Source organism: Zeus faber (genome assembly GCF_960531495.2).
Source record: "Zeus faber genome assembly, chromosome: 10".
NCBI classification, from domain to species: domain Eukaryota; kingdom Metazoa; phylum Chordata; class Actinopteri; order Zeiformes; family Zeidae; genus Zeus; species Zeus faber.
The window spans coordinates 23864239-23888424 of NC_137199.1; the positions used below are offsets into that span (position 1 = coordinate 23864239).

Sequence of the window (24186 nt, forward strand, 5' to 3'; positions counted from 1 at the left end):
TGACAAGGGGTCCTTTTCCATTTCCTCACCGGTCTCCTGGTAGTCCACTGACTCCATGGTGACGAGCTCCTCGTGGTCAGGGGTCAGAGGGCAAGTTGGGTTTTCAAACAGAGCGGCATTATCTGAGGTCAGGACTTGAGATGAAGGCGCAGACAGGAGAAGGGTTTCAGAAAGGGAATCTGAAGGAGAAGGGGGGAAAAACAGAATTGAATTTACTCATAATACTTAGTGCATAGTCAGAATATGGAAAACCATACATATATTTGATACATCAAATTCAATATATGATGTTTATATAGTTTTAAACAGATTGTCAACAAACCACTTGTCAATTTGCTTAGCATGTATACGATTCTATGTAGCGGGCCCACAAATAAAAAGACAGTACAAAGGACTTGATTCAGCCTATTGCTGAAGCCATGGGTTGCCAAGGTAATAGAAGGTTGCCACGACAACTCAACACAAACCCACAAACCATGCTTCATGCTGAGGAAGACCGTATAATGAAAATCTTACAATTAATAAATGTCAAAGATGGCTGTTACTGGATCGATCTAATACCTATATCAGCACCCTTGCAAAATGTGAGATATATAGTATTTTGGGGGAAAAGCGTAACATGTTTCTGTATTTATTAAATGCACAAAAATAATCTGTTCTCAGTCTTTTCAATATTTACCCGAGATTTCGGCAGAATCACACACCATAGACATCCCATAGTCGGCCCCTTCCAACCTGTTACACACACACACACACACACACACACAAATACATAGATTACTTTTAAAATGTAAGCGACACAGTGGAATCATTAAACTTCTCACAATGAGGTTGGCACGACTGGAAGTGAATAAAATGGCAAAAAAATATTATTTGTTAATATCCTGTACTTCCAGCAGTGTTTTAAGCAGAATTAGGCTACTCAATGTTTTACTGAGTTGAATGTACAAAACACCGGACAGAGTTACACACAACGCACAAACTCATTAGTGTTTAAAAGTTAATAATTTGCATTGCCGCCGAGTCTGCACATTCAATATGCGTGGGAATATACTCACAATTCAGGCTTGTTCACCAGATTGCTGTTGGTGCTGTGGTAACAGTGGGTCTTCCTTAGCACCTCCAGAAGGGCTGGACGATACTCTGCACACACGCACCACAGTGACCCCTTTCCCACGGACTGAAACATAAAAAGGAAACTATAATGAAAAAAACCCCAACTATAATACATATTTTAACTGAAGTGGAGATAGTCATAGTTTCATGAAAAGCTGTTCCATTTTGAGCTTTGGGCGATACTGATGTTTTTCAGACTGTACAATAGCCACTGTCACGCTATTGATTCTCAAGGGCTTGGCTCACCGACTGCTTACAGTGCTTGAAGAGCGGTTTGATTTCCCAAATGACTATCTATACACACCTGGCTCTTGTCCCTGTGAATTCGACGGAAGCTCTTGCTCAGAGACAGGTTGTGTCTGATGGAGTTCCTCCAACCTCCAGGTGCCGTCCTGTAGTAGGGGAAGTTGTTCACGATCCACTCATAGATACCTTTCACCGGCAGCATCTTGTTTGGTGAATCCTCTATTGCCATGAAGATCAGACTGCTAAAGGAGTAGGGCGGCTTGGATGAGGAGGAGGAGGGAAGCGGTTCGGCAGTTTCAGAGGTCTGGGCCTCCAGCTGGGGCAGTGGTGTCGTTTTGAGTAGTGGCTGCAGTGGGAGCAGGTTGCCCACTTGATGCAGCCAACTGAGGCAAGTCAAGTCATCTGGGTCAGATGTGTTCGCTGAGCTGAGGGGCTGGAAAGACAAGCCTTGTGAGAGAGGGGAGGACTCCATAGATTGTAAGGCAGTGGGAGAAAGTGAATTAGGGGACGGGGGAAAGGAAAGCGGCGAGATAGGGAGGGAAAAGTTGACATTTGACGAGGTCTGCAAAGGGGAGGAAGAGAAAGACAGGGGCCCACAAAGAGCGGTGGGACAGGGGAAATGTGTTGGGAGAGGTGGCAGTGTGTCGAAATTATTCTCCATTTCTGTCCCGGTCGTAAATGTTCCGTCATCCAGTGGTACACCTGCGGAACGATAAACTATTAGAAAAGACTACAGGGTTTAGAAAACTCGCACTACCTTCAGTGCTGTGACTCTGTTGAAGCATTCATTAACATATCTCAATGCAGCTTCAGTTAAAATGTGCCCCACTTGAGATGCAATATTACTGAGTGTGTTCAAAGTCTGCATGTGCAGTTAAGCAACTGTGTTTTGTTGACTTTGTTTTTCCAGTTTTCTAATGGCTTAAAGGTAGCGGGCCTGAGGCGGTGGGAATTTGGCAAGGCACAGGTATCTGCTGGCGGGTTATTTGGGTATATTGTTAAGCACTCTATAAACACCTGAATAAAGGAAAAAAAAACATGCAAATGAGCTTCACACTAAATAATTAAATTAATGCATATGCGTATACCTTTCCCAACATAAAGCACATGGCTGTTGCATGCAGCTTGTGAGGGAAATGGCCGAACAATATAAAGTTACGTTTTGTCGCCAGGTGAGCCCACTGGTGTTTTCTTTCTCTGCGAGAAACGCGTGGAATTACCTACCGGAGAGTGGAGATTAAAAAAAAAAACTAAAAAAAAAACGAAATCCCCCAAAAGTTAGGAAAGCTTCAGATTTTTTTTTTTTTTTTTTAAGTTCTGCATTCCAGTGTAGCGTATAAAACAGAGTAAAAGCAGTATTCCGGTCGAATTCCACACTCCTCGTCCCGTCCCGCGTCTCCATGGAAACGAAAAGGACGCTTTGCAGGTGCGCGCCCCTGCACGCGCGTCCCCGTATGTGAGCGAACCATAACACATGGGGGTTGCTCTAGTTTCGTATCGAACACAGGACGACAGGTAAATTTTGGGTTTTTTTTTGTTGACACCAGACACATTTGACCAGATGGTTGGATATTCAGCCTGATATTCGCTCTAGACGAAATCAATGACCTTTCTATCCTTGTACAGTCCTAAATGAATAAGTGGAATAGGTCAAATTTCCTCATCAGTGGGCTTCCTTTTTGAGTTTCATGTGGAGACTTGTTTTCCTAACAGTTTTGCTTTAGCCAATATTCAAATTCCAACAGATTAGATACCAGTACAGCTAAAGAAACTATATTTAACCAAAACTAAAAGGAAAGTTTAAACTCGCTGTGCTATCAACAACCTTTCCTCTTTTCGTTTTTTTTCCTTCAGAATTTTTATTACATGTCACTTGCCTGTTAGTAAATGACAATGCAGAGCTAGATATATTATAATGATCATCTTTAGGTTACTGAACTGGACCGTAACCAATGAGATGGCTGCCACAGGACAAGTTTGACATACCAGGACGTTGTAATTCGTTTCAGAGAAAGCTGGAGTAGCAGAATGTAATATAGAGCAGCCTTTTTCTTTGCACTACTGTATTCATCAGCAGGCACTTTGCCGGAAATGTTTGAAATTTCATATGGTGAAATGTCAATAAATCTTAGTCAATTCTCAGCATGTAAGACCCTCGTGGAGTCAAAGTTACAAGCTCACATTGAGAATCTAGAAACAGTTGGATGTCTGTTTTGCTCAGATTCCATGAAATATACCTATCGACAAGTGCAAGGCCACCAAAAACATTTGTATATTCTGTTGTGAAGCGGTTTGTGACTGTGTCTTGAGGGGTGCTACATAAATAAGCGTTACTTACTTACATGTTAACTTGCTAAAGTTCTGCCGCTTTTCCACATGTAAAGAGCGAGAGGTGCATCCATACTACTCTGCACCAACTGTGTGTGAAAGGTGCGTCAACTGAGAATGAAGTGTCACAAGTGACCATCAGAACCTTTAACAGCTACACCGTAACATCACAATGGTAGTTTCCATAGCAACAGAGTGTGCGTATGCGTGTGTTTGCTCCCGAAACAAAATGTAAAAACCCACTACCTGTACTCTCATGAAGCCTCACTCCTTGCTGTTTGTACTTTTCTCGTTCTCTTAAAGGTGCAGTGTTTAGAATTTAGTGGCATCTAGCGGTGAGGTTGCAGATCGCAACCAACTGAATACCCCTGCCCATGGAGGTGCAACATGGCATTCCTATCCTAGCATTCTGGACCAACATCACCAAGAATCTATCAACCCTTCTGGGTCGCAGTATTCCATTCTCCCCGTCTATATGTCTTCTCGGTGACCTCTCCTCAGTCGACCCACCACTGAAACACCACCAACTCATTTTGATCGCCTTAACAATGGCCAAGAAAACCATATTACTCAATTGGAAAAATAGAGATAATCTCATGTCGGGCATGTCGTGCCGGGGCTGGTTGAGCGTTCCGTCTGGGCCTGTCTGGCTGTGCTAGGCGCGGGGCTCACCATGCGGCCTCCTTCATGGGTGGGGTCTCCTGTCATGCTCGGCGGCTGGGGTTGACCAGGGGCCTAATGTGGGCGCGGAGCTGCCCGACATGGCGGAGGTGCATGGCGGACGCTCTGCGCCCTTGGCTGATCGCTGTGGGTTGGCTAGCACCAGGTATGGGAGTTGGGCGCACTGGGGTGCGTTTGGGTCCGGGGGGAGGGGGTCCGCGTGGTTACTCCCCGGCCTGCTGCGCCCCTGGATCGATCCGGTCGCGACTCGCCTATCTCTCCCAGTGCCAAAACTCATACTCAGCACATACACCACACAATAGACCGAGGGCTTGCGGGATGCAGGCTATGTGGGTGGGGATGCGATGGGCAGCTGCCATCTTGCCTGTCACGCTCCTGCCCAAGCATGCTTCTCATCCGTCCCAAAATTGTAATCCCACTCACATTAGCTTCGAATACACACATTGGCACACCAATCCTACTCCGAACAACACTCCATCAGACCAGGGTCTGTGAGACAGGAGGGGTGCAAGTGATTTGGGTTTGACTTGCCTGAAGGACTCGCACCCCCAACCCCGCAATTTTAACTGCAGTTACCAACAGCACCCATTGAGCACTGGGGTTTTCCGGGGTGGCCGGTCGCTGGCGGGTCGGTGTGGGGGCATGGTTGGCCGGGGGGCGGTCGGGTGTGCCCCCCCGGCCTGGCTGGAGTCCTGACGGCTTGCGCCTGGTGGTCAGCATGGGCACACTGACTGGTCTGTGGCTACACAGCCGAGGAACCAGGTCCCCTGGAAGGAGACCATTGGACATTTGTTGGTTTAGGGTATGGGAATCCTGTTTCAGAGTCTGGTATTTTATTTATTTTACGTATAGTAACCCGGGATCAGAATCTGTATTTTGAGATATAGTAACCGTTTGTCAAGAGTCTGTATTTTAAGATTTTTTTCTTTTTTGTTCTCTGCTTTGTGTGTGTGCGTGCGTGCATGTGTGGGTAGGCTTTGGACAGCTTTTCTCCCTGGCCTCAGTTTGGTGTGGTTTGAGCAGCCACATCTGACTTGGGTTTAGGTAATTATGGACCCAGGGTTAGTGTGGCTTGCTGGTTGGTCTAACGAGCAACAGGTAAAGCCCCCATGCCCACACATCCTCAGGAGAGAGGAGCCCTGTCATGACATCTGCTCCGGGGCTTGTTCTATCAAGCCCCTTCTCCACAATAATCTTGGGTGTGTCTACAACCAAGTCATCTATGTGTCTGTGCCACAGGTCCCTGAAAACTTCACTTGGGTGGCGTGTGGTAGGCAAAACTGCCACAACAGTATAATGACAAAGACAATTATGTGTCTGTTTAAAGGTTTACTGTCAATTTTATCTGAAGTTTTTTTCCCCACCAGTAAAAGTCAAGCGAGCGAAGTCCAAATCTTAGCAAGATATTTTCATGATCTAAAGTGCATGTCTTAAGCAAAAAAAAAATGAACAAAAATAAAGGCTGGTTTTGGTTTGAAAGCTTTACCTCTTAGGGTTTCCAAGCTATTGAAATTTAAATATTAGCAACTGCAAAATAGTTTTGTTTTTTTCAACATGAAACTGAAAAAATGTGTATGAGTCTGAAGGGGTCTTTAGTTTCAACAATAGAAATAAGATCAAAATCATAATATCCTAAGGATATTTTTTTGGAAAGCTGCATGGTCACAATTCAATACACAAAAGGTAAATATATTTATTTTCTCTAAATACGAACAAACAAAATCATTATCATGCTCAATTTTAGATAAATAAAAACATGAATTCACAGATTTGTGAATGTAGGCTTAGATAATGCAATATCACCATACCAGAAAAGGGCAGGCTATTCAAAGGATGTGTTCATGGGCATTTGTGTGCATTCGCATGACACAGAAAACCCTGTTTTACTGAAAATATTGACGAGGAAAATCAAAACAAATCTTACAATGAAAGCCCTTTCCAGTTGAACCTGGGTGATCAAAAGCATGTCAGTAATTCCACACCACATTCTGAAAAACAAAACTTTCAGCCAAACTGCTATGGACATTAAGCATAACAAAATCTCCAAATTTTATATACGTTTTTCGAGCTCACCCACAGGAGAGCAGGTTTACAAACAATGAAATCGACCGAATCACGTTTGTTAAAGGGCATCCGCACAGGGATTTTTTTTAGGTCCAACATAAATGGGCTTGATGGCAATGCTTGCAAACGCGTTATGGTCACCTGACCAAGTGAGAGGTGAGCCAATAAATAATGATCGGCTGAAAGGCAGCCGTCGCCACGGTGATATAAAGGCGGAAGCGAGGCTTGGCACTTGCTCCGGCCCCCATCGAGTCAGACGACAGCGAGGAAAGAATCTTCATTTTCAGAGAGCGGACCTGTGGAGAGTTTGACAGTTTTGCTTAGATCAAGTCTTCTAACGCAATTAATCTATTTTGTTATTTTCAAATGCGATTGTGAGGACGCTGTCTCACAAAATACCATTCCGACACAGTATATTGTGCATTCCTTCGCATATATATTTAGCTTTATTCTATATATTCCACAATACATACACGGCTTAAATGCAAACTCCATCAATCTGTACCGTTGCGCATGTTGAAATTTTAACAGTTTAAAAGAATAAACTTTTCTTAAATTGTGCTGACATTTAAATAAACTCTTATAAATTGTTGTTAAATAAATCTATTGAGCAATTCTAAAAAAGCATCACATTTATAAATATGGCAGAAAGTGATAAGCATTCAAAATACTTACTATGAAGAACATAAGTGCACAAGAGCACCAGGCAAGAGCCACAAAATAGCCATCACTGCCAAACACTAAGCCAGATAGCACCGTGAAGATCATCCTTGAATATGGATGTAAAAAATAAATCAAGTTAGAAGTTTGGCCATTGCACAGCTTAGGATCAATGAAGTTCAGTTCATATTCACCCCCCCCCCCTAAAAAAAAACGATTGAAAAAAAAAAAAAAAAGTGAGAACAATGGCAGCAAGGAGGGGAACACATTCCCAAATAGAAATAAAATGAATCTGAACTGAGATTTAAAATGGGTTCAGTCTCATTTGCCAGAGCTAACGGTTGAAGGAACTATTGCTACCTAGGTCTCATTTCAGTATGAAGCATTGGATCCATCCTATTTAGATCCTTTATTTGACAAAGATTTCAAGAAAATGTTAGATAGTTGGTCAGCATAGGATATCCCAAAAGCCCAATCTGGTCTTGTGACGCAAAGAAGAACAAAAAAAGATAAACTTTCTAATTGAAAATGCAGCTATACCACTGGAGGTCTATTAACAGTCTGGTTTTTGGGCTTGTCAGATGATGCTTGCTATGGTGTATGAATTCATGTAACCTTTTGGCAAAAGGTGTCCCTAAATAGAAACTTTTCTTTACAGGGAACAACGTAAATTGTGACAAATCCTTCAAAATGAGATGGACCCTAAACTTTCCATTTTCTGTGAACGGATGTGTGACTTGAAAAAGATAATATTGCGAAAACACCCCACCGCCTATGTCATAGGAGGTTTCACATCCACATCTGTGCGTCAGCGAGTCAATGTGTGTCATAATGTGTATTACACACAACCTCACCCAACATATTTGTATCCACTGTAGGCAATGAGATCAAAAGTGGAGAGGTCGGTGTGTACAGTCAGTAGGTAGAGACTTAGCAGCATCACCAGGACTTCAATGATCACCCAGACTAGAGCCGTGCTGGCACATAATCCAAGCACCTCTGGACTGAACCTAGAAGCCAGAAAGATGCATTTTGTTAAATGATTGTATGCCATTGTTCCTTTTGGTGGCTGGAAATATCTAAGATAAAAAATATATATAAATAAACTCAAGATCAATATATATATATATATATATATATATCTACCTTTTTTGAATGCCAAGGGCCATCCCAGCAAGCAAGATGTAGGTAATGAATGCCATTGCTAAAAGAAAAACATCATTTTATAAGTAATGAAGTTCTTTAGTAATTAAGTTCATGCTTCACTGTTGACTTAAATCTAAAGGCAAAAAGTCTGATTCTCTGCCCCGCCCAAATAAAAGATTAGTTGTCCTGTTTTTTATCTATACAACCGCTATGAGGCTTTACTCCTTTTACTGCACCTCTAAGATAACTTTTGACTCTAAAAGTTATACTTATTACTGCTTCACTTCATTTACTATGTTGGTAAATGGAGCAAAGTTGTGACGTTAGTCTACAGTAACACTCTAGCCTGCTAGCATTAGTGTGTAACAGTCCTTGTAGGCATATCTTATCCCCACTCTGCATTACCTTTAACTTATTTTATTTTACTTTATTCTATATTATTTGATGTACTTACTGCATTACGTTTTAGGAATCAGTTAGTTAGTCTAGTAGAAATGAGGTAGCTATTGTGTTCAGTCTAGAACATACTTTGCATAATCACCGGGTGGGTTGCATTGACATTTCACTGCATATATGTATGTGACGAATAAACCTCTTGAATCTGAATCTTGATCTTATACTATATGGGTACTCGGTCAGCACATTAATGTGGCAGCTTATTACGGTAGCTAGATAGATATTGTGCTTGAATACATTTGTACCAGTCTCACTGCCCACTTTCCTCATCAATATTGAATATCCTAAAATGACTGCTGAAACTGCTAGTTGATAGCACAGAACACCCAGTGTACTACCACAAACTAAGTTCGATGTTATCTGACAGAAAAGATTGTACAAAAGGACGACAGAGGGGGCCAAACACCATAAAGACAGTCGGCCTTTTGTACAAAGATATGTGACAAACATTTTTAAGCAGGGTTTACAGATTGCACCTCTAGAAAGTTGTCCACAACCGAGAGGACTACCAGAAGTAACGTCCCTTCAGTATGTTAAATACACAGATAGAAATCATTTCACACACTGATTACACAAAACCTGGCATCCTTAAGTGTCTACATTATAAAAGTACTTACTTGGTATGTAAAGATCAGGCGCGTTCACGTCGTGTCTTGGTGTCAGTGGAGTGTCCCGATGGTAACCAACTTCCCAGTTCTGGCAGCAACATATAAACATAATCAATGTAAAATAAAGAAACTACTGTCCCCACTTTGGTCAATTAATACATTTATTAAAAGGTGCAATAGACAACTTTTGCGCTGCTGCCGCAAAGACAACCAGATCGCTTTAGGATCGCTCAGAGCGTTCCGTGTACATGATCAACACCACTTAAAAAATGAGAAGACAGAAGTGTGTTCACTGAAGAGGTCAATTGAAATTGGCACAATTTTAGTTTAATTATATTTCTTTTGGTTGCGCAATCATAGACATGTATACATAGACACTACATTGATTCCTTTGGCCCGTTGCTGCGATACGTCAACTAACCCCCATATTTAAATGGGCAAGACTGGCCTGTAAACAATTACAAGTAAACGGGGGAGCTGCATAAAAATAACACTACAACATTAACATTTCTCAACCGATTTCGATTTCTGTTTTTTTATTCCAGGATTTGTGTAAATTGCTCCACCATCCGCCATTTCTGCTTATGGTTGCACATTGGTTGACACTGCCTGTGACGCACTGCCATAAATCGATATTAGCGATTATCGATAATCGATAATAACGGAATCACAATATAATTATAATAAATACTTGATTAAAACTACCTAGTAATTTTCCACCTCTGCCTTATGGTAGACAATTGGTAATCTTATAATAATAATAATAATAATAATAATAATAATAATAATAATGAGTATTTTAAAACAAATACTTCAAAAATGTATTCACTATTTGACCCAGGTCTAATCTAGAATATCTAATATAATCAACTCCATTGGAGAGATGCGGTTTTCACTAAGTATGGTCTATCAGGGAACAGATGGTTTGGGCCGCTGACAAAACACACAATCTGAATAAGTGTGTGGGAACCAGTGCAGCTTTGTAAACGGTGACGTCTACTACGTCAGTAACAGTGGCATGTTTGTAAATAAAGCACAAGAACTTGCAGAAGAGTGGATAAGTGCAGGATTATCTGTTTCAGTGGCGGGTTGAAGTGTGATAAAAACCACTAAATAGTTCCATGGACATTTCCGTTTCTTATTTTTTTTTTTTTTTAAATATCAGCTTGTATGCTCGTGTGGAACATCACATCTGGGGGGACAAATGCCTTGATTACCTGATGTGTGTATGGGAACATGAGGAGCATAATTTTCCTCATCACATATCTGGTGTCAACGGCAAAGAAATACTTGAGCTTGTTCATGGACATGAATCTGCCGATCTGAAAAGCAGAGATAAGTAAAAAGTAAATGAGTGATTTTCTCACAGGATGGATTGTCTTAACAGATTCAAAGTTATTCCCAAGAATCTGCTAGAGTGGCTTCCAAATGCAGATCTTTTTGGCACATCACATTACTTCACATCACTTTTTAAAGTACAACAAATGCTATCCGAACAGAACCATATTGAAAATAGGTTTCCCATTCCCAGTAAATACTACTAAAAACATGATGGCCATATAAAATGTACAATAACTACAGAGAGGGAAATTAAAGAATTATGGATTGACAAGGGAGACAATTATAGATATTAGGTGCAAATTTAGTAATTGGAGAGCCGTAATTATTGATTTGCTAGCATGAAACAAAAAGAACAAATTAAGTAAATTGTGTGTGCAGATTACTCATTCAAGTGCCAAATGGGGGGAACTACTTTATAAACATTTTTCTTCCGTGATCCTTGGGCTATTCTGTATATTCATATGAGACATTATTAATATAATAAATGTTCAGGGGGGGTGATAAATACACACAGTTAAACTAGAATTTTCAAATCAGAGGCTGATTACACCGAGCACGCTGAAAACAGACAGCATGAAGCCACATGTGCAACTCCACAGACTGATTTGTTAGACGCACTCATGTATGTTCAACGATTATTGGGAATTTGCTCGATTTGGGGAAAAAAATAAAAATAAAAATTGTAAAACTATCTAACACACCTTTAAATCAGATACCAAACCTTATGAATGTATGGCATCCCACAATATCTAAATAATCTCAAAAACAATCTCCAATTAAAAAAATAAAATAAAATGACAACCGGATGGCATTAGTGTAAACCTTACAACTATAATATTGTAAATTAGCTGCTTCCAAAGTACCCACCAAGCTTATTGGCTTGGTTGAGCATTGCAGAGTAAACAAACCATGAACAACAAGGAACATTCATGAGAAAGTTGTTGATGGAAATACTTTACAAAAACAGTTTGGTGTGTAAACTCCAGAACGCAGTTATTATGGATTTGTAGTTTTAACTTGTAGTTTTAATACTGGGAAAGTTTTATTTTTAAAGTTAGATATCACAGGATACAATGTGGAAAGAGGGTTATGGTTTTTTTTTTTGGGGGGGGGGGGGTCCCATCTCAGGCTGTAAAACAATTGAAAGTGAACATTTGTAAAGTGTCTATATTCCTTCTACAGGCACTGCAAGTGCATTGATCTTGACAGGTTGGCATTGACAGCACGTTAATGCTTGGCTGGTTCAATAAATATTTGCATGAGCGGTAGAAATTATATACGTTGACAACCTCTTTTTACGTAGTAACTGCAGGCACAATAAAGAACAAAGTTTTTGTTTACCTCTTTGTTTACCATGTCCTTTCCCTGGTTGGCAAGTGAAGAACCATACATCATTGCAGCATTGGCCATTGGGTCAGCAAACAGGTTGTTTACCCCAACGCTACCTTGAGGGCCGCTTGTAGGCCCCCCCATATTGTACCCCGGAGTGTAGTACTGCTGATTGTTCATTGGTGATTGTGAGGAACTGGTGTCTTCAAACAGAAGAGGATCTCCTGCCGGGGGAGCCGCACGAGCTCTCGGCTTTGCTGGGATAGGAGAGAAGACATTGCACTAAATAGTTATATTGATGGGAGTTGTAGGCTGTGAAGCTTCGATCCAAGCAGTGTCCTAACTTCAAAATTACATTGCTTCGCAATATGATCGATGACCATTTAATTTGTGTCCGAGTCCAAGACTACCTTAAATCAATGAAATGTTGCAACTGATAGACATTAAGCAAACTTATGAACTAAAGCCTGTAACTAGTTATCTGCATCCACAAAGTATTCAATAATGGAAAGTAAGCGTACTTCTTCCATCACTGGAAAGTATTACATCCGGTGTTCACGGGGCGTCTCTGGATCATATCAGTTTCAGTTTAATCTCTTGATGATATAATCCTAGCTCATCCAATATAACCTTCAAGCTTTCATACATATAACTATATAGACATATAAATGGAAGGCGCATTTTGGACGATTTTCTTTAGCCACGGCTGAAGATGTTCGTCAATGTTGCACGCAAACAGTCTCCTGACTTACTAGCTCGGTAGCCTTGATGTGGCAGATCCATGTTGACGTGCACTGACGTTGACGTTCGCTGAAAGGAAAACGAATAAAAACGATCACTTAGCTTTGACAACATTAAATCCACCAACAATTGCAGACAGCACGTCATCACAAGTCAGTTAGCAATAAGTTGCCCCGAACAAACACCACCTCTGGCTGGCATGGCCTGGGTGATAAGGGTCAGACAGCTCCGATACTGCATTTGCAATGCTGTGTATACTATATTGTTGGAGCCATTTTGTTTTCCACCCGGGTACACACAACGTACCCCGCGGATAAATAAAGTACGTATCTACCCATCTTAATAACACAGTGTTAGCATCTCAAATGCTATGCTACGCTATATCACTTGTGCTAGCAGGTGGTTAGCTAAATAATACCAAGCAGAGCCGTGGTTGTCTGAGTTTTAATCAAAGGGAATTGATGAAGTAAAAGGCAATGGAGGTTTTTGAAACAATAACGAAGTTTGACAACAGACTACCCGGGGAATAGGGTTATAAATAAATACCGCTTACCCACCCAGCTAACGGCGTCTGCTCAGCCGTGTGTGTGTGTGTGTGCGTGTGTGTGTGTGTGTACGCAGGTTTGCCCCGCCCCTTCCCCCAGACAGGGTTGGCCGAGTCGCGTGTGCCTGCGTGGCAGAAAATCACGCAGGTCCGGTGGAAGTCGATGTTGCCTTCAAATTGCACTCGGAAATCGCCAATTCCGAGCCCCAACACACACACACACACACACACACACACACACACACACACACACGTTCCATTGCCTCTGTCCTGTAAAAACATGGACGCCCGCAAGCAGATGGGCGTTTGTTTTTTTTCGGCGAGCTACAAAAGTTTGCTACCGACAATTGGGGGCCGGAGTTGGATGTGTCTTACAATACAAAGGGAGCCTTGTGTTCACCGTTGACGGCGTGCGCCGTCGTGTTCACCTGCCGCCCGGGTCTATGACCTCTCCAAACTCGGGCCCGAGCGACATCGCCTCGAAACCCCGAGCTGGGTCGCCCACCCCGCGCGTCGAATCCCGTTGGAGGTTGGGTTTTTCCGAGTCGGGAAATCGACGGAACGCAGCAGGGATACTGACCCAGGATCTGCGCCCGGTTCCGCTTCCCCGCGTGTGGCCGCGTGGGGAGGAGGCGCAAACAGGCGCCGGACCCACGGTGCGTGGAAGCTGGGTGTGTTCAGGAGAGCCACTCACACCGCAATCCACACGATTTAATTGAGACCCGGTGCACAACGGAGACCCGCGTGTGTGCCCTCGACAGGACGCCCCCAAAACTCCGGTGGAGGACCCGGTTCAACTGTAAAAGCAAAGGCCGCAAGCGGCGGTTGGGGGTCGGGGATGCGGGCGCTGCACATGCCGTGACATGTCATTATAACGGGCGTGGCATCGCTGCGTTCCCGTGCGCTTACTCACTCACGCCGCTCACCTTTAACCTACATTTGAGGCGAAAATATACTTCACGTGTTCTTTATTATGATGGAGGGTTTATTGTTGTATTTGTCTTGTGTGTACGAGGTAGACACGCTGCTTAAAAGTACAAGTCAACCTAGGTAGATGTGATACCCTCTACCCTTTTGCCTAATAATAATAATAATAATTATTATTATTATAATTTAACAAACACAACAACAATAAGAATTATTATTTTAATTATTTTTATGATTATTTGTAGTATTATTTTTATGATTATTTATTGTAGTTGTTGCGTTTGTTAAATAATAATAATTATATAATGATACTACTAATAATATGATTATTATTATTAATAATAATAATAATAATAATAATAATAATAATATAATGTTTATTTGTATGGCACCAAAAGTGCGTCTTTTTTATCTTTATAATCTGCCCTGTAAGTATTGTTATTCTTCTCTCAAAACGCAAGGCATTGCTTTTCGCTTCCCCCTTTTCCTCTATTAACTACACTTTGAACCGTGTAATTTATTTAGGGACACCTAGCTGTTGCTCGCATTTCCCGGGTGAATCGTCAGTGGTAACATGAGAAATCTGGCCAATAGTCAGCGGGCAAGGTGGAGCCCCTTCCGGGAAGCGTGTCCTCCTCGCGGGGCGTGGGGAGGGGTGCGGGCCAGGGGGGCACCAACTGCTGTGACTGGACGTCTGACACGCGGTCCCTAAAGATTGCTATATGAGAAAATTCTGGATCAATTGAGAGTGAGGAGGCCATGCTGTCCCGAAGGCCCAGGGCCTGCAGCGGTCAAGGCTGTGCCAACCCGATGCGTCATCTCCACGGGAATGCGCTGATTGATGTGGGTACAAAATGAAAGTTGACTGCCAAACCGCAACAAAAACGGACTCAGTGAATTTTTTTTGATTAGTGGTTTCGTGATCTTTCCTGTGGTTACTAGTCGTCACGTTGTTCATAATGACAATGGCAATTTATCTTCTATTTGATTACCTTTATATTATCTTTATTTATATATGTATATGTATTATTATTATAACAATCCGAAGAATAATACTACAAATAATACAAATTTTGTATAAAATTGCATATTTTAGTATGGGCATTTCATTGGGAGAAGGATGCTGAGAATGGAGCTGCCAGGCAAGAGGAAAAGAGGAAGGCCGAAGGGAAGGTTTATGGATGTGGTGAGGGAGGACATGCAGGCGGCTGGTGTGAGGGAGGAAGACGCGCAGAACAGAAGGTGTTGGGGGGGCAGGTGACCCGCTGTGGCGATCCCTAACGGGAGCAGCCGAAAGAAGAAGATCATCATGGGCATTTCTATTATCTGTGGGGGGGGAGTAGGTCACATTGATGTGATTTAGTGCCAATGTAAAAACGTTCAAAGTCATTCAAAGTTCAAAAGCCATTCCAGAATCAATGGAGGTGAAGCCTGGTGTAAGGCGTCTGTCAATGGAATCCCAGGATACACGCGAGAGGAAACTCTTGCCAAATATGGTCACATACGTCATCACACGTGGTGCGTTTCGTGAGCCGTCGCAGAAGGCACTATTTCCCGTAATAGTGAAGGGGCGTGAACGATCTATAGTCTCGCTTTAAGAGTTTAAATGCAAGAATCACTACCAGACCCTCACACCCAATGACATGGAGAACTACGAAAGGACACACTGACTTCTTTGGTTTCCCCGCATTCAGGCTTATATCGGACGAGGTTTGACATTTTTTTCTTCCTCATCCCCCTGGACCCGCTGCCGCTTTGGTTTCTACCGATTTATGACAATACGGTGAATTTGCCCCGCGTTTGAATTGCCGAATCCGGCTGAAATCAAAGGTTCGCTCTTCAACCTCGCCCTGGATCGTGGAATGAAGACTCTTTAACGTTAGACACAGCGAAGATGTATCGGAACTTTGGCAACCCGGGAAGAGGCAACCCCGCGTACGCCAGCAGCGACACCGGGTCTCCCCTCACCGGGTCAAGCTCCGTGTCCCGGGCTGGCACCAGCACCTCCACCACACAGCAGGAGCAGGTACGTTCACCCCCCTCAATACACTACATCTGTGAAGGGGCATTTTCCCTGTCTGCTTTTACGTTCAGACTATAGAACCTGATATACACAATTATTTGACAAACAGGTCTCACCTCATCCCATCGTATAACATAAAGGGTTATAATCTGGTGGTCTATTTATCTACAGAAATTCACTCAGGCGGGGAGCAGCCATTTCGTACCAAGTCTCAATGCCATCACAACCAGCCAGGATCTCCAGTGGTTGGTCCAGCCTTCCCTCATGCCACCACCGGGCCCCTCGCAGTCTCCACGACCCCCCTACCCAGGTTTCTCAGGGGTGCGGCCCCTGGCACACGCAGTTACCCAACCGCATCTGTATCGACCAGGGGTCATCAGAGCTGCTGCAACCTCTACGGGGCCAACCAGACGCAGAAACGACGAGCATGTAAGAGCACATTTCTTTAATAAGAAAGGGAGTAAGGGAGGGAGATGCCAACATAAAACATCTTTGACCTAAGTGATTGCAGGTCTAGTGTTTATTTTTTTGGCTAACAAAATGACACCTATCCATTTGTTAAAATAACTTTGAATGTCCCCCTCCTCTCAAATGGAACATTGAATTATTGAGTACTATATGCAGTATGTGTGGAAAGTGGCTACGTCATCTATGTGTCATTCATGTGTAATATCCTGAATATTGCATAGCCTCTCTTGAGAACTGCACGACAAAAAAAAACAAAAAAAACTGTCTTAAAGATTCAACTGAAAATTTTAAGATGGCTTTTCTATATTAGAATGAAAACAAATAAAAACTACTGAGCCAAAAGACACCTATTTGTTTTTTGAGTGTTTGGGGGCATGTTGAGACAGGGATATTTTCACCTCTGATATTGTTTCCAAACTTTTGTCTTTCTGTAAGTTGAAAATTATTATGTGTCTTAAAAGATAAGTCATGTAACCTCACCTGGTTGTGCCAAATAGTTCAAGCATCTTTAACAAAAACGACAATATACGTGCCACTATGGCGTGTATTTTGCTGAAGCAATTACAGTATCTGTCCACATTTATAAATTGTCCTTTATATGACTCTCGCTTGAGGTCAGACAGTGGCACATATGGCAGGAACTCATCACAACTTATTTTTTGGAGTTCAATTTCACGGTAGCCTACAGGAAGTTGACTATCATGTGACTCACAGGGGCAAGGCATACTCTGTGACTCACACCTGAGTCATGGATGGGATCCGAGTGTGACTCATCACCCCGAAAGGGCGGGAAATATTTAATGAATTGTAATTCTACAGTCAAGTAATGGACTGATTATGATTCTGTAAACAATTTAGTCACTTGTTCAATCGTGCAAAAAGGGGGACAATTCAAATCTCAGTGACTATTTCCCTGTGATGACTAAGTGCACACTCAAGGTGGTGGTATTTCACCCATGTTATTTTGCATAGCTGACTCACATAACGTCTATTTGGACAGTTGTGCCTATGAAATCAGAAGAAGATGCCTGAAGCAAGAGGATTAAAGTTAAACTTACAGACTTGAATGTGTTATCCCACTGAGTTGTACTTAATAGAAGTTACATCATGTCCATTCGGATTCATTTCATTTAATCTTCTCCTTTTCTACAAAAGTTATCATCAGAAGAGATGGAGAGGCGCAGAGTAAGGAGGGAACGTAATAAACTAGCAGCTGCCAAGTGTCGGAATCGTCGCCGTGAGCTCACTGACACGCTACAGAACGTGAGTAAAACTTGCATAAATGTCCTCATGCCGATCGAACCGTTACACACCTGCCACAATCAGCCATTTAATTGAATCTCTGTTCTTTCTTCCTGCTCCAGGAGACGGACGAATTGGAGGACGAGAAGTCACGTCTGAAGAAGGAAATAGAACAATTACAGAAGGAAAAGGACAAGCTTGAGTTGGTCCTGGAAGCCCACCGTCCCATTTGTAAGATTGACTCTGATTCTGACTCTGATTCCCACCCACCCCTCTCTTCTCTACGAGGTATGAAGATAGAGTCAGACACTTCCGAACTGCCAGGGCCGTCAACCAAACCTAGAGCAAAGCTGGAGAAGCCCAAACCAAAGATAACCATTCCCACCAGGCATGCGACAGTATCTGACTCCTTCAATGCTCCCGAAGCAGAATCGCTCCACACCCCAATTCTTTTGTCAACCCCATCTCTCACTCCATTCACGGCCAGTTTAGTTTTCACCTATCCCTCCGCCTCTTTAGACACCACCAGTGCTTCTGTTACAGCCCAGGGCATCCACCCGTCTTCTACACATCAGGGCAACACCCAGCACTCTCGAAACCCCCAACCATGTGGCATCGCTCATCGCCGCAGCAGCAGCAGTGGCGACCAATCAGATCACTCCCTACACTCTCCCACCATCCTCACACTTTGATTTACCCAACTTTTTGGACCAGTCTGCTCATCCTGTGTGACATGAGATACTCTAGCAAGGTTGTTATATTAGTATTAAAAATAAAACTGTGACACAACTGTCACAAATCGAAATACTTCCAGCAAAGTGCACCTTTTACATTAAGTTGTTTTTGGACTGTTGGGCACAGATAATAGCCCAGCTTAGAATATATTTAGATAAAATGCATTATATGGGAATTACTGGGATATAATATTGCTACGTCACTTTTTGTTCAGCTTATGTTTTTATTTAAATTTTAAAACTATGATGTTGACCCAGGAGCATGTTTGAGTGAAAAATGTATTGATACATTTATAGAAGCCCTGCATGATTATTATATTATTTAAACAACCATATAGGTGTTTGTTATCTAACTGTCTGTTTACTACAAACAATTAATAGCTCTTATTTTTATACTTTATAAAAGCCTACATTTTTCAAAAACGAGTGTAGACCACTTAGGCTGGACCATAGGAGGGGAAATAGATAGAAACAGTAATATATTTATTTTAGAGAGCATAATATATTTTTGATAATTGTGTTATTTTTGAACTAATTAACTGTTTTATTGTGCAGTGCCTTACTGTGTCCTCTGTCAAGCTGTAATAATATTTCAAATACAATAAAGAATCTTAAGAATAGTGAACAATTTTTAACAAGGCTCGTAACACAATTGTATTTTCTTGGGATCCTTCTCTGCAAGCCTTTTAGTATAATATTAGACATAATTTAATCTTAAAATGAGCAGCGACTTGGAAATAAAAATGGATATATTGATAAATGAGTGTGTATTTCCCATAATGAAAACAATTTAACATAATGATATATGACAAGATGCTCTAATAACTCCACCTTGACCATGATATGTGAACAATGAATTCACCGTGGCTCCAGTTTCTGTCCACATAAAGGATCTCTTACAACGCATATGGCTTGGGGACTATCAACTTGCAATGCTCTCATGAGACTGGAAAAAGAAAACGTGAGAGGGTCTGAGAACTACGGAGAAAACTACTATTGAAAGGATCTATAAATAAAACTGATGACAGCCAACTGACATGAAGAGAAATATCAATTCCGTGAAATGTGTTATAACATTTAGGTAAAAAATAAAAATAAAAAAAGGTAACAACAGAAAGAAATCAATCATTGTCTTTGTAATTAACGCATCTGTTTATGCAAAGGTCAACACACAAATAAAGATCAGAAAACAGCCAAGGGTCACAGCCAATGTATTTAAAGCTCTTCAATGCACTATGAGCATACCCCACCAATAACAGCTGACAACAAAGCAAATCTCATCCAATCCATGTGCAGATCTAAAATTGAAACCGAATATCTGTTAAAATGCAAGTTAATACTGATAAATTAAGATAAAGAAGAGAAAAAAAGATTATCTCTAATGTCACAGTTAACACAGCATGGTTTATATTAAGAGCTCTATTTTCCAACTTAAAGAAATTGTGTACTCTCTGTAATATGCTCATTTAAATATCAACCATGTAATTACAAAATAAAGAATACGTGACTTAAAACCTTGCACCTTCTGGTCTATTTCTATAAATCATTATGTAAAATCGAATACTTTCCAGTTTTATACAAAGTTTCCAGTTTTATACAAAAGTGTCTATTAGAAGCATGTGCGCTTCATTTCTGAGTGAGGTCCAGTGATGTCACTGATGCAAATCCAAGTCTTAACTATGCATGAGGACTCTTTTTTTCCAGGCTTCGGCACGTTATAAACACCAACGCCATCCAATTAAACCTGAAGGGCTTCAAAGTTAGTTATTATTAACTTTTAGAAATTGTGATAATCACCATGCATTATATGGCACTCCAATCCTGTCCTGAGGAAGAGAATGCATAAACTATTACACAATGTAATAGGTCTTTAACAAAAACAAATATCAAAGTCGTTGTTTTTTTTTGTTTTGTTTTTTTTATCACAACGCATCTATTCCAGTGCTATTGGACCTCAGTAGACTAATATGGCTCAAAACTGGATCGAACTGAATCTTTAAATCCATGACTTAAAAAATCCTCCATAGCATTGTCCAGTGCAATATAAAACGTCCAGCACCAGTGTAGGCTTGTCCAGTGCATGAAATAACAATAGATGCAAACAGCTTTTTTGATCCAATTCTTGTCATAATAGGCAACCGAATAGGGATAATTCCCCAATACAGAAGACTAGTTAGAAAAAAAGGAAATTTTAGATGAATTAAAACTCGTCATAAAACTCATGAAAAATAAGTCATTGAATACTTAGTCAGATCAAGGCCCTGATACTTCGACTAAAGTGGCACAGATACAACTTATCCACAATTTGCATTCACTGACATTGCCCACCTATAGGCTACTTAATTGGTATGTGCCATTATATCCAGTTCCGACAAAACATCCTTATATCCGTATGTCCATTAAAATTGGACAAGGCAGCCATCAGTCATCAGGTGAGCACACCAGGTGGAGTTGGTCCGGACTACCCACGCTGCCCGTGCTGGAGCTCCCGTCGCCCAGGTCCCGGGCTACCATGCAGGGCAGGTTGAGCTCAGTGGAACCCCCGGGGCTGGAGTCGCTTCTGCTGACGCACTCCTCCTCCAGAACCAAGCACAGCTCCTTCAGGTCCAGGTTCTCCTTTACCAGTCCGTCCTGCATGCGCTCCAGGTCGGCCAGCTTCTTCAAGTATCCCCCCAGGTCCTCCCGCATCACCTTGGCGGCGTGGTGGCCGAACAGCTGCCATTCCCTGGCCAGCTTCTTCACCTTCAGCCGGTCGTCGTCGAGGAAGCAGCACAGGTCGCGCAGCTCCGTGTTTTCCTCCTGCAGACGCTGGTTGATGACTTTCAGCTCCCTGATTTCCAGCAGATGCCCCTGCAGCTGTTTGTTTACCTCCTTGATCAGCCGGCCGCGCTGGATGAGGGCTGAGATTTTGTCGGACTCCTCTTTACGCAACCGGCTCACTAATTCTTCCTTGGAACACGCCATTAATTCGTCGTCGGACATCTTGGACAATTCCCTATTAAAGATCTCGCTGTCGCTGCCCATTTTGTTGTTGTTGTTCTTTTAACCAAACTAGGCCTTATACGATACCTGAGAGATCAGCGCGGTCGTCGAGCCCCAACGACGTATAAGCAGTGTGTGTGTGTGTGTGTGTGTGTGTGTGTGTGTGTGTGTGTTTAAATTCTATATCAGGGACGCTCAAGAATTAGGCATCAAACCTCCAGGTCTTCCGCTGGAAACGATATGTATGAACGCGGTGCAGGCACGTGAGGCGTTTTATTTAGGGTTGTCAACACCGATTCGCTCTCCTCCGTCAATATCGCCTTAAAATCCAACGCGCCCCAGCGGACATCTGCCTGGTGGATCGTACCGGGGAGGCCTCCGGGACACAGCTGTCCATTTCCAGCGGGGGTAGGGTTGATCCGTACGGGCCCGCGCTACTAGGTTTTCAACTACACACGCTAACCCGACAGCCGGGGCCTGTGGATGAGCTCATTTACGCAGCGATCGTTGTACGGTGTCGTTAAAAAGACGCGCCGAGAGCGCCGTCCGTCCGCTCGGGTTTGCTCTTCTCGCTGCGCATCGAAGCGGCTCGAGCTTTTGTTTTAAGTATTGTTGTTTTTTTGTTGTTGTATGTTTTTCTCACCGATGACAATTCAAACGGTGACGGTCGTGAGCCCCGTTGGACGTGCGGTCAAAATGCGTGCAGCGCGCTCTGCTCATCCTCTTCGCGATGTCCGCTCCCACTCTCTCGGCGACTCCGCGGAGCGTAAAATGTGAAAAACACGCGTCCGGTGGATGTTGTCTCTGGCTGGACACAGACAAAACCACACGTAGTGAACATGTGGGCTGGATCCGACGGGAAATCAACAGCCTGGTAAACAAAAAAGGGGGTTTTGGTCCGGTTAATCTGGATATCCAGTTTGGCTGAAGACGCCTAGCGATGGTCTATCCTGCTGTGCTTTTTTTTCCCAGTGCAATGTGGAGCGTGCGCCCCCACTGGGATCCAGCAGCAGGGAACGGCTGGGAAATAAATCCCGGTGTACCTGAGGCGCGTCCAGCTGCAGTACCGCAGCGCCAGCACTTTCAGACGGAACCCAACTCCAGACCTGGCAGTGTACGCACCGCGCATGCGCGATAACGGCAAGCAATAAATAAACAAATAAACAAATAAATACATAAATATATTACAGATGTTCACTCGTGCGCGTGATGGTTTCCGACCCCCCTCCCCTCTCTCTCTCTCTCATTCTCTCTCTCTCTCGCTCTCTTTCTCTCTCCCTCTCTCTCTCTCTATATATATATATATAATATTTTTTTTAATTTTTTTTTAAATTTATTTATTTATTTATTTATACACATGGTACACATACTGTACGTAAAGACCATACAGATATTTATACAAACTTGCACAATTTCTTACTTTCCGACTCAATAAAGTACCATCTTACCTTATCGTATCTTGTCAGGATATTAATTGTTGATACAGAGGTTTATTGTTAATTTTTTGGGTTTATTGTATATTTTTTATTTATTTATTTCGTTCTTTCTTTCTTTCTTTCTTTCTTTCTTTCTTTCTTTCTTTCTTTATTTCTTTCCTTCTTTCTGCCGTCCGTCTCTGTCTGTCTGTCTGTCTGTCTGTCTGTCTGTCTATCTATCTATCTATCTATCTATCTATCTATCTAGGGCCGGGAAAGGATACACTGATGGAGAATGTAAGGAAAAGAACGTGCAGGCCCACTTCACTTCCTTCTTCCCTCTTTTTAGGCTTTTGGTAAATTGAATTGAATGACTTCATATCCTCAAGACTGGAGGCATGTGACTGTAAAACACACGCACGCGCGCACACACACACACACACACACACACACACACGCGCACGTGCACACACACACACACACACACACACACACACACACACACACACACACACACACACACACACACACACACACACACACACACACAGAGCCCTTATCCTGCAGGTCACTCCTGGTGGTAGTGATTTGTTGCACACACACACTGACGGAAAGAGTGACTGCAGGCCATTCCACGCTCTCGGTTGAGGCATTGAGCCACATCCTTCCGCCCTCTGGCCCACCTCCATTGTTTCAATAAGGCCGCAACAATGTAGGGTGTTAACCATTCAGGGGGAACCGAGGATGGAATCAGGCTATTATTATGAGGTTTGAGATGGGCCGATGTACAGCGAGATGTCCAACAAAAAGACAGTTGACTGAGTTGTTTTTGCCTCTTTTGTTGCCCGTGTTGAAGGGCACATGCAGTGACAGTAAAAGGGAGGGGTGAGGAGAGGGATTTGAAGGGATTTATTTGGATTCATCGCCGGAGGAAAAGAACATGGCCTGTGCACAGCCATCTCGCACAGCTGCACAGTCGCTGCTGTCCAACAAGAAACATCAATCTATGAGGCAGATACAAACCGTATGAAGTATTAGGCTTTTAAATATTGGGTGATTAGTTTTAATACATAAATCCAACTGGGGTAAATGTAAAATGTAAACACTTCCCAGAAAATTGTTAGATAGATAGATG

At 42.5% G+C, this 24186-nt stretch overlaps 4 protein-coding genes across 6 annotated transcripts in view; 1 reads left to right on the forward strand and 3 right to left on the reverse strand.

The window, feature by feature from the left end:
• Positions 1-2023, reverse strand: part of LOC307235953 (forkhead box protein N2-like) — a gene marked incomplete at its 5' end in the record, with an annotated part of 2258 nt that extends 235 nt beyond the window's left edge. Inside the window, 4 exons of the mRNA XM_080008214.1 lie at positions 1-179; positions 680-735; positions 1059-1180; positions 1421-2023. The exon at positions 1-179 is cut by the window's left edge and continues 235 nt beyond it. Coding sequence (XP_079864340.1) covers positions 1-179; positions 680-735; positions 1059-1180; positions 1421-2023 — 960 coding nt within the window. The remainder of the gene's footprint in view (positions 180-679; positions 736-1058; positions 1181-1420) is intronic.
• A 4027-nt stretch (positions 2024-6050) lies between these two features.
• On the reverse strand, positions 6051-18024 carry yif1a (Yip1 interacting factor homolog A). Of its 3 annotated transcripts, none has more exons than XM_080007963.1 (9): positions 17992-18024; positions 12728-12785; positions 11988-12232; positions 10523-10627; positions 9315-9393; positions 8242-8299; positions 7950-8105; positions 7111-7204; positions 6051-6731 (listed from the first exon to the last, which is right to left on the reverse strand). In XM_080007963.1, exons 2-9 carry the CDS (start codon positions 12756-12758, stop codon positions 6573-6575), a joined length of 927 nt encoding a protein of 308 aa, XP_079864089.1. In that variant the 5' UTR covers positions 12759-12785; positions 17992-18024; the 3' UTR covers positions 6051-6572. The 3 variants fall into 3 exon arrangements, with proteins under 3 accessions (XP_079864089.1, XP_079864087.1, XP_079864088.1); XM_080007961.1 differs by lacking the exon at positions 17992-18024 and adding an exon at positions 13274-13333; XM_080007962.1 differs by lacking the exon at positions 17992-18024 and adding an exon at positions 13270-13298.
• fosl1a (FOS like 1, AP-1 transcription factor subunit a) lies at positions 15813-18625 on the forward strand. Its single transcript, XM_080007960.1, has 4 exons — positions 15813-16213; positions 16382-16639; positions 17834-17941; positions 18043-18625. The coding sequence occupies exons 1-4, from the start codon at positions 16082-16084 to the stop codon at positions 18610-18612; spliced, it is 1068 nt and encodes a 355-aa protein (XP_079864086.1). The 5' UTR covers positions 15813-16081; the 3' UTR covers positions 18613-18625.
• A 2371-nt stretch (positions 18626-20996) lies between these two features.
• Positions 20997-22576, reverse strand: ccdc85b (coiled-coil domain containing 85B). The gene has a single exon (XM_080007965.1). The coding sequence runs from the start codon at positions 21676-21678 to the stop codon at positions 21076-21078; it is 603 nt and encodes a 200-aa protein (XP_079864091.1). The 5' UTR covers positions 21679-22576; the 3' UTR covers positions 20997-21075.
• Positions 22577-24186: the final 1610 nt, after the last annotated feature.